Source organism: Chiloscyllium plagiosum, chromosome 18 (assembly GCF_004010195.1).
Source record: "Chiloscyllium plagiosum isolate BGI_BamShark_2017 chromosome 18, ASM401019v2, whole genome shotgun sequence".
NCBI classification, from domain to species: domain Eukaryota; kingdom Metazoa; phylum Chordata; class Chondrichthyes; order Orectolobiformes; family Hemiscylliidae; genus Chiloscyllium; species Chiloscyllium plagiosum.
The window spans coordinates 7171264-7181446 of record NC_057727.1 but is presented as its reverse complement, the minus strand read 5'-3'; the positions used below and the strand labels follow the sequence as shown (position 1 = coordinate 7181446).

At 44.8% G+C, this 10183-nt stretch overlaps 1 protein-coding gene across 1 annotated transcript in view; it reads left to right on the top strand.

Moving 5' to 3' along the window:
• The window catches only part of LOC122559237 (collagen alpha-1(VII) chain-like), a 262907-nt gene that overhangs the window by 69462 nt on the left and 183262 nt on the right, over window positions 1–10183 (top strand). The window contains exons 30-33 of the mRNA XM_043708618.1: window positions 1861–1920; window positions 5559–5594; window positions 7220–7264; window positions 9848–9883. Of these exons, the coding sequence (XP_043564553.1) occupies window positions 1861–1920; window positions 5559–5594; window positions 7220–7264; window positions 9848–9883 (177 nt within the window). The remainder of the gene's footprint in view (window positions 1–1860; window positions 1921–5558; window positions 5595–7219; window positions 7265–9847; window positions 9884–10183) is intronic.

Genomic DNA, 10183 nt, shown 5'->3' with positions numbered 1-10183 from the left:
TTCCTTCTCTACTTCCTCTGGCAGCTCATTCCATACACGTACCACCCTCTGGGTGAAAAAGTTGCCACTTAGGTCTCTTTTTAATCTTTTCCCCCCTCACCCTAAACCTATGCCATCTCTTTCTGGACTCCCCTCCCCAGGGAAGAGATTTTGTCTGTTTACCTATCCATGCCCATCATGATTTTATAAACCTCTGTAAGGTCGCCCCTCAGCCTCCGACGCTCCAGGGAAAACAGCCTCAGCCTGTTCAGCTTCTCCCTACAGCTGAAATCCTCCAACCATGGCAACATCCTTGTAAATCTTTTCTGAACCCTTTCAAGTTTCACAATATCTTTCCGATAGGAAGGAGACCAGAATTGCACACAATATTCCAACAGTGGCCTAACCAATGTCCTGTACAGCCGCAACATGACGTCCCAACTCCTGTACTCAATACTCTGACCAATAAAGGAAAGCATACCAAACACCTTCTTCACTATCCTATCTACCTGCGACTCCACTTTCAAGGACCTATGAATCTGCATTCCAAGGTCTCTTTGTTCAGCAACACTCCCTAGGCCATTCCACCCTAACCTGCACATCTTTGGACTGTGGGAGGAAACCGGAGCACCCAGAAGAAACCCACACAGACACCAAGGTCCCTGGTGCTGTGAGGCAGCAGTGCTAGCCACTGAGCCACCACGTCACCCAATAGCCAGCTGGTGAAGGGAAGGTCTTGTGGTGCACTGAGTGACATCCTGACCTCAGAGCCGGAAGCTCTAGGTTTGAGTCTAACCTCAGGAGTCGGTGGCTGGTCATAGTGTTACCAAACAGGTGGAGAATTAACCTACCCATCCATCCAGCACAAGCCACTGGGAGGTGGTGAGATCGGGAGAGTTTTCTGATCAATTATATTTGATGCAGAATAGTGCTATCAAGCTACAGTCTCAGAATTAAGGCTTTTTGTTTATTTGTTAGTAGGATATGAGCATCATAGAATTTTATAGAGACCCTACAGTGTGGAAACCAGCCACTTGGCTCAACAAGTCCACACCAACCATCTGAATAGTAACCCATCCAGATGCATTCCCCTACCCTATTAGTCTGCATTTACCCCTGACCCACACATCCCTGAACACTATGGGCAATTTAGCGTGATCAATTCACCCTAACCTGCACATCTTTGGACTGTGGAAGGAAACTCACACAGAAACGGGGAGAATGTGAAAACTTCACACAGTCGCCCGAGATCGAACCTGGGTTCCTAGCATTGTGAGGCAGCACTGATAGCCACTGAGCCACCCGGTTGCCCAACATTGTCTAAGCCAGCATTAGTTGCCATCACTAATCATCCAGAGGGTGCTAAGAGTCAACCATGTTTCTCTGGGTCTGAAGGCACATGTAGACCATGCTGGGTGAAGATGTTGAGTTCCCTTCCCTAAAGGGCGTCAGTCATCATTAAGCTAGCTCTTTATTAATACTAGATTTTTATTGAATTAGAATTTCACCATTTGCCATGTTGGTGTTGACAGAATTAATGCCACCTTTGTTGTTGTTGGCTATATCTATGCACTGTACAGTCTAAGAGAGTAGAATGTATGTTCCCAACATCCTTTTATTTCCCTAACAGCAGAAGAAAACTTTTAAAAACCATGACTTGTGATCATGAATCCATTAACTTGTCTTCTTCCCTGCTAATACTTTGGAATCTGGTTCACAGGACTGGGGAGCGATGATGCTGGTGAAATTACTTAGATTAAGTTGGTGTACCATAGCGTTATGGCTGGAAATATTGACACAGCTGTACTGCAATTGCGAGGACACCGAGAAAAAAAAGTATTTCTGAAAATGGGTTCTGAAATTTTCTTTCTGTGTTTCCAGGGCACTGCAGGTGAAGGTTTCTCAGGACCACCAGGGCGCCAAGGAGAACCAGGTGACCGGGTTAGTGCCATTGCAAATCTCAACAAACTAACTGGACTAACAGCTTTGTTAACTCTATGGAGAAAGATGTCGGTTGGTTTGTAATCCTGGTTGATTTTCTTGCAGACGTTTTGTCTCCCTCCTGGGTGACATCTTCAGTGCTGTATAGCCTCTGGATGAAGTACTGTCATTGTGATCTGCCCTGAACTTACACGGTTCTGTCTGTAGTGGTGGGAGGTTCTGCTTCTGGTTTTGTACAGTCGTGGTCTGCAGATGGGGTCTACTTCAGCATGTTTGTGTGTGGAACCAATGGATAGATACAAGGCTTCCAGGAATTCCTGAGCTTGTCTTTGTTTTGCCTGTCCCAGTGTCGGAACATGGTCCCAATGGAGTTAATATCCTTCAGTGTCAGTGTGTATTGATATGAGGGAGGACTGGCTGTGTTGTTTCATCTAGAGGCAGGCCTATGGATTACTTGATTCCTGAGAGTGAACCTTGGGGCTTCCTCTTCCTTGCCCATGTATCTGTTTTACACTGTGTTGACCATTCCTCGCGAGTGGCGGTTGCATTTGTAACATTCGTGGTTTTGTTGCACTGCGAAGAATTTTTGATTAGATTAGATTACTTACAGTGTAGAAACAGGCCCTTCGGCCCAACAAGTCCACACCGACCTTCCGAAGAGCAACCCACCTAGACCCATTCCCCTACATTTACCCCTTCACCTAACACTACGGGCAATTTAGAATGACCAATTCACCTAACCTGCACATCTTTGGATTGTAGGAGGAAACCCACACAGACATGGGGAGAATGTGCAAACCCCACACAGTTGCCTGAGGCAGGAATTGAACCCGGGTCTCTGGCACTGTGAGGCAGCAGTGCTAACCACTGTGCTACCCACAAATTTATTTAAAGAATATTTAAAGGATTCTAATTTGATACGGAAAACATTAGTTTTATGTATAAATGACATGGTGGCTCAGTGGTCATCACTGCTGCCCTCGTAGTGCCAGGGACCTGGGTTCAATCCCAACCTTGAGTGACTGTGTGGAGTTTGCACATTCTCCCTGTAAGTGTGGGGATTCTGCTGGGTGCTCCAATTTCCTCCCATGGTCCAAAAAAGTACAGATCAGGTAGGTGAGCCATGCTAAATTGCCCACAGTGTCTGGGGATGTGTCAGCTACATTTGTTAGCTATGGTAAATTCAGGGTTACATGGATAGTAAGGGTGGTGGTGCATCTGCTTGGGATGCTCTTTGGAGGGTCAGTACAGACTCAGTGGGCCAAATGGCCTCTTCCTGCACTGCAGGGATACTGTAGCTTAATCTTACCACATGGCTGTAAGACAGAGTTAAACTGTGGGTTAACCATCGACCAGAAACAAGCCATACCACAGAGGCGGGAAATTCTACAGCAAGTAACTCACCCCCTGATTCATGCAGCACGGAAACAGACCCTTCGGTCCAACGTGTCCATGTGACTAATTTTCCCAAATTAAATTAATCCCATTTACTTATGCTTGGTCCATATCCCTCTAAACCTTTCCTATTCATGTACCTGTCCAAATATCTTTTAAAATATTGCAACTGTATCTGCACCTACCACTTCCTCTGGCAGTTCATTCCACATATGAATCATCCTCTGTGTGCTCCTGAAATCTTTTAAAATCTTTCTCCTCTCACCTTAAAAATATGCCCTCTGGTTTTGAGCTCCCTCACCCCGAGGGAAAAGACCTTTGCTCTTCACCTTATCTATGCCCTTCATGTTTTTATAAACCTCTATAAGGTCACCCCACAAACTCCCATGCTTCAGTGAAAAAAGTCCCAGCCTCTCCCTTTAACTCAAACTCTCTGGTCCTGGTAACATTCTGGTAAATCTTTTTTGGCATCCTCGCCAATTTAATAATATCTATCCTGTGCACATACAGTTCTGTGACCAAAACTGTATGTGCACGGATCCTGAAGCTTGTCCACCATCTATAAGGCACAAGTCAGGAGTGTGATGGAATAGTCCCCACTTGCCTGGTTGGGTACAACCGCAACAACACAGGGTAAAGCAGCCTGCGTTTTGACATCCCATCCACCATTTTCATCGTTCAGTTCCTTCACCACCGACGCACAGTAGCTGGAATGTGTACCATCTGAAAGATGCAATGCCACAACTCACCAAGATTCTTTTGACTGCACCTTCCAAACCCATGACCTCTACCACTGGGAAAGTCAAAGACAGCAGATGCAGGAGGGGGCAGTGACGCAGTGTTAATGGCCCTGGATTAGTAATCTGGTAACCCTGATGTTTTGGGGCATGGGTACAAATTTCATCTTAGCAGATAGTGAAATTTGAATTTAATAAAATCTTGTAATTTAAAAGCCAGTTGAATGGTGACCATCTAACTGTTGTTGTACCTCAGAGTTCTGTGCACGAAAAGAAAACCTTGCGAACAGCGTTGGTCCCATTGTAGGCCTTTTCATCCATACTTGAGCCACGTCATACCTGGGATAAATTACTCCTGGTGTTTTTCCTGTACAACGGATGTGAGGTGGCTTTAGCAATGAAAAGTTGCAGTCTTGTTGCCCATTTCTTGAGCCCAGTAGCCTAGAAATTGTATTTATCTGATTCCCCCTGTATGCCCATGTTTCACCCCCATTCGTATAGCACAGAAACAGACCCTTCGGTCCAACCAGTCCGTGCTGACCACAGTCCCAAACTAAACTAGTCCCACCTGCCTGCTCCTGTTCCTTATCCCTCTATACCTTTCCTAGTCATGTAATTAATGTCTTTTAAATGCTATAATTGTGCCCACATCCACCACTTTCTCCAGAAGTCCATTCCACACATGAACCACTCTCTGTGTAAAAATTTGCCCCTCATATCATTTTTAAATCTCTCTCCTCTCACCTTAGTAACGTGCCCCCTAGTCATCCTGAAATTTCCCAACTCGAGAAAAGACACCTACCATTAACTCTATCTAAACCCCTCATCACGTATTGTCAGACATTGATGGGTTGACGGTGAACTGCCAAACCAACGCCATAATATGCATCAGTGCGGTGGGGCTGGGGTGCGAGGGACCTGATCTGTGGTGGTAAAATCCAGGCAACTCCACGAACATGAGAATAATCCCTCTCCTGTGAAATTGTTCAGTGTGAGATGTTGGATGTACCATTAGCCATTATACTGTAAAATGTACAAAGTAATTTGTTCCTAGATATAACCTACACCTCCCTGTGTGAATTGAGAGTGTGATGCTGGAAAAGCACAGCAGGTCAGTTAGCATCCGAGGAGTAGGAGAATTGACATTTCGAGCAATAAGCCCTTATGCCGAAACGTCGATTTTCCTGCTCCTTGGATGTTGCCTGACCTGCTGTGCTTTCCCAGTACCACGCTCTCGACTCTGAGCTCCAGGATGTGCAATCCTCACTCCCTCCCTGTGTGATAACAAGACCCAAATGCCTGTACTTCCTAGGGTCGGTTAGAGCCTATCTGTTTTTAGGGAAGGTATCAAGTCAATTTGAGGTCAGAATAAACAAACAAGAACATTCTTTAATGTTTTATATTAGAAAAAAACATGCAACGTGGCAGTGTGCATATGCAACATCTGAAGTGTGACACATACCTAAATATTTTTATGATTTATTGTTAATCTCTTCACTTTTTCAGGGACCCAGAGGATCTCAGGGTGAACAGGGTGACAAGGCAAGTGTTTCAGGATTACGGTGTTACCCTTTTTTTGTAATTTTTCAGTTGACATTAAACTTGATTTGCTCTTTCTTCACCAGACTGGGTAGCATCTCATGTTACTCCCTTGCAAGTAGGGATTGGAAAGAATGTTGTATATGGTGATGGGGGGAGGAGGGGCGGGGGCTGGTTTAGGAGCACATTAATGAGAATGAGTGTGTTGTGTTTGGTAAAAAATAATAAGTCGGGGGAGACACCGACCCCACAAGGTCCTTCTCATCACAACAGCTTCTGATTTTCTACTGGAAATGCAGTTGAGGCAATTACCCTTAACCATGATTTATGTAGAAATTGAACAGTAACATCTGTCTATTAACCTGTAAATCTGAATATTCTGTCTGCGATGTTCTGCTCCATCAGAAGCTACACATTTTCAGTATCTAACAGAGAGACTCAGCACTGGTCAACTTAAAATGACTGAAGTAGGTAGCAAATAAACTCATTAAATTGTTTGATCTTGTGCAATATAGTATGAGTATCCTTTGAAGCTCAATAAATTCTAATAATCTAATGCAGAACCTCATTCTTTCAGTATTAATTATTTTAATTATTATTTGAGATTCTTAAAAGCAGAATTTATTTTTGGTTTTCTTCTTTCTCGCTCTCAATCCAATTTTTCATTCTGTTTCTTCATTTTGCTTTCTGTATTTGATTGGACAGTGAATTAAATATTCAAACTGACACTTCCTGTTCAGATTCTGAATGTTTCTCATTCTCATGCGATTTGATTGGATACCCAGCTGCTTACCTCATATCTCATGGGTGACATGGTCACTCAGTGGGTTAGCACAGCTGCCTCACGGCACCAGGGACCTGGGTTCAATTCCAACCTCGGGCGACTGTCCGTGTGGAGTTTGCAAATTTTCCCCTTGTCTGCGTGGATATCCTCCAGCTGCTCTGGTTTCCTCCCACAGTCCAAAAATGTGCAGGTTAGGTGAATTGGCCATTTTAAATTGCCCATTGTGTTCAGGGATGTTTAGGTTAGGTGCATTAGTCAGGGGTAAATGTAGAGTAATAGGGTAAGGGGATGGGTCTGGGTGGGTTACTCTTCAGAGGGTCAGTGTGGACAAGTTGGGCCAAATGGCTATTTCCACACTGTAGGGATTCAGTCAGATTGTCATTAGGTCAGTTGACTGGTCTATGTCAAAGAGTGATGCTAACAGCATGGATTCAGTGTCCACACCAACTAAGGTTACTATGAAGAACTCTCCTTCTCAACCCCACCCCTTGCCTGAGGTGTGGTGATCCCCAGGTTCAATCACCACCACCATTTGTGTGTCTCTCTCTAATCAGAGAGCAGCCTGGTTGGTCCAAGGTGATTGTGGGATACAGGGGATTCCTTTATCTGAATGATTAAGCAATAGGGTGGTGGGGACCAGGTAAATGCTTTCAATTAAATAGGTCAGCTTAATACCCTGAGAGCAGAGTTTTGGTTTTTTTTGGAAAATATAAGCCTGATTTGTTGCAGGTATCTCAGACTGTCAGGGAAAGAATGAGGGAGACAGGTGAATGTAACAGTGAAGGAGTTATTGATCAAGGTGGGTAATTAACGGGACATCTTGTTTTTATGTTTTGATGGACAGGGAGACCGAGGTCAGCCGGGGGAGACTGGTTTGCCGGGATCCCGGGTAAGTGAATGCTACCAACCCTTATAATCCTTTTATCAGGAAGTTACCGTGCTCAGATTTGTAAAAATTCACTTCGGCAACTCGCCAAGTCTTCTTCAAGAGCTTCCCATGACTCGGAGCTCAGCGGAGGCACACACCGTCCTGATTTTCGCTCTTCCTTCGCTGTTGTTGTGTTGACATCAAGGAACTGCTTTCCTAAGACATTGTAGATGCCTCTGCACATCACGGACTGCAATGATTGAAGAAGGTGGCTCATCATAGCCTTCCCCAGGATATTGCCTTGTTGCATCTCCTGAATGAATAGGTAAATGGAAGTCTTTAGATCAAATGTTCAGGTCAAATGATGAACTTGGTCTCGCAATTGAGGCATTATCTTTGGGACATGGATACAGCCAGCTGTGACAAATGGGAGGAGAAGTCTCTATAGCTTAATGTCAAAGTGTTCCCTACTTTGCCCCAGAAGAAAAGTGCGTTATTTGGAGCTCTGCCCCATACCAATGAGCCCCTAGCGGGACCCTCTCTCCATGCCAAATTTCCATAGTCCAACAGACCCGACAGCGCCAGAGCTCAGCAGTGGATACTGATGGAACTGCAGGCAGGTCCATGTAGGGAATCCCATGGATTCCAGACCCCTGTTGGTAGAGCTTTGGGTTTGTGGAGGGGACAGGTGTGGGAGGGAGTGTTGGTTCTTGGATATTTAGCAAGGGGGGAATAGGGGTTTTAGAGAACGAGTAGGAAGGAATGAGTGCTATTTTCTCAGGGTGGTGGGGGGGCTGGTGGAGGTGACCATCAGTGGGCACCACAGAGAGAGATTCTATCCTTCACGCAGTTTTAAGCTCCTTCAAGTCAAAGACACCACTGTCACCTGGTTGCCCATGCTAACCACGTGTTGGCAACGGCAGCGTAATATTCAAAGCTCTTACGCTTTTGAGATTATTAACCATCTTAATTGACATTTGATTAAAAACTGAAAGAACCGCTGATGCTATAAATCAGAAACAAAAACAGAAATTGCTGGAAAAGCTCAGGTCTGACAGCATCTGTGGAGAGAAATCAGAGTTGACATTTTTAATCGAGCGACCCTTCCTCAGTACAGATGGTAGCGAGGAAAATGTCAGTTTATATGCAGGAGATTGAGTAGGGTGGGGGGTTTGGGGGAATGAGTTAACGATAGGTGGGAATAACGCCCAAAGAAAGAGAAGAGCAGTTGGACAGACAAAGGAATGGATAATGTTCTGGTTAGGAGGGTGAACAGCTACTAATGGGGTCTGTTAGTGGCTAATAGTGGATTGTGTAATAGCATAAAAATGTGTTGCCTGAAAAGCGCAGCAGGTCAGGCAGCATCAAAGGAGAAGGAGAATCGACGTTTCGGGCATAAGCCCTTCTTCTCCTTGGATGCTGCCTGACCTGCTGTGCTTTTCCAGCAACACATTTTTAAGCTCTGATCCCCAGCATTTGCAGTCCTCACTTTTTCCATTGTGTAATAGCAGACTATGTGATAACAAGCAAAAACAGAAGGTGCCGGAAGAGCTCACAGGTTGGCAGCATCTGTGGAGAGAAATCAGAGTTAACAGTTCAGGTCCGGTGACCCTTCCTCAGAGGACACGAAACATTAACTCTGATTTCTCTCCACAGATGCTGCCAGACCTGCTGAGCTTTTTCCAGCAATTTCTGTTCATTCTCTGTATTGTATGTAATGGCAGGCTGCTGATGTCAGCACCTGCCCATCCTGAATATTACAGGCCTCAGCTCGACAGTGGGCAGTCACCCTTCTTATATTCCCCAACCAAAAACATAGCTGATCGGGGCATGTAATTTCCAGGTCAGTATCTCCTACTGCATTTCAGTTGGTTTGTTAATGTCACTTCTCTGAGGCATCTCAACAACTTTTATGATAGCGAGTTTTGAGAAGATTTGTAGCTCAGATTGAGGTTCTGGATGTAGATTTGCTCACTGAGCTGGCAAGTTCATTTTCAGACGTTTTGTCACCATACTAGGTAACAACTTCTGTGAGCCTCTGGACAAAGCACTGCTGGTGATTCCTGCTTTCTATTTATATGTTTGGGTTGGTGATGTCATTTCCTGTGGTGATATCACCACAGGAAATGACATCACCATAAGAAATGACATCACCACAAGAAATGACATCACCAACCCAAACATGTAAATAGAAAGGAGGAATCATCAGCAGTGCTTTGTCCAGAGGCTCACAGAAGATGTTACCTACTACAGTGACGCAACGTCTGAAAATGAACCTTCCAGCTCAGCGAGCAAACCTGCATCCAGAACCTTTTATGATGTTAAATAGAAGTAGTTGTTGTTATTGCTGCACCATTTGCTGTGCCTAGGGTGATGGTTGACTACAAAAGCATGGTGTCCAACATTACAGCGAGGCAAACGCTGACTATATCAAAGTTGAGAGTGTGGTTCTGGAAAGACACAGCAGGTCAGAAGCATCCAACTATTTCAAAGCAGGTGAAGGAATAGGGCCAGACTGTCTATCTGCCCTTCTAATGGGTCTCCCAGGTTGTTAATTAATTGGCAAAATAGACGAGTCCTGACGGTGTTATTTACTTTTTACAGGGAGAAAGGGGACCTCCGGGACCATCGGGGCTTAAGGTAAGTGAGCCTCGTCAGCTGATTGATTAATTGATTTCGTATCACGTGTACCAGAGTACAGTGAAAAGCTTTGTTAATGAGCAGTACATAGTAAGCAAGGATGTAGACATCAAAAGAGTCTGAGACAGAGGCAGACAAGTTACATTGCACAGAGAGGGCGCTAAGCCAGGTCAATGTTAGCAAGATCAGGCTAGAGAGTCCATTTATCCATCTAATAAGGGATAAGATGTGGAGGTGCCGGTGTTAGACTGGGGTGGGCAAAGTCAGAAGTCAAGATTAGAGTGGTGCTGGAAAAGCACA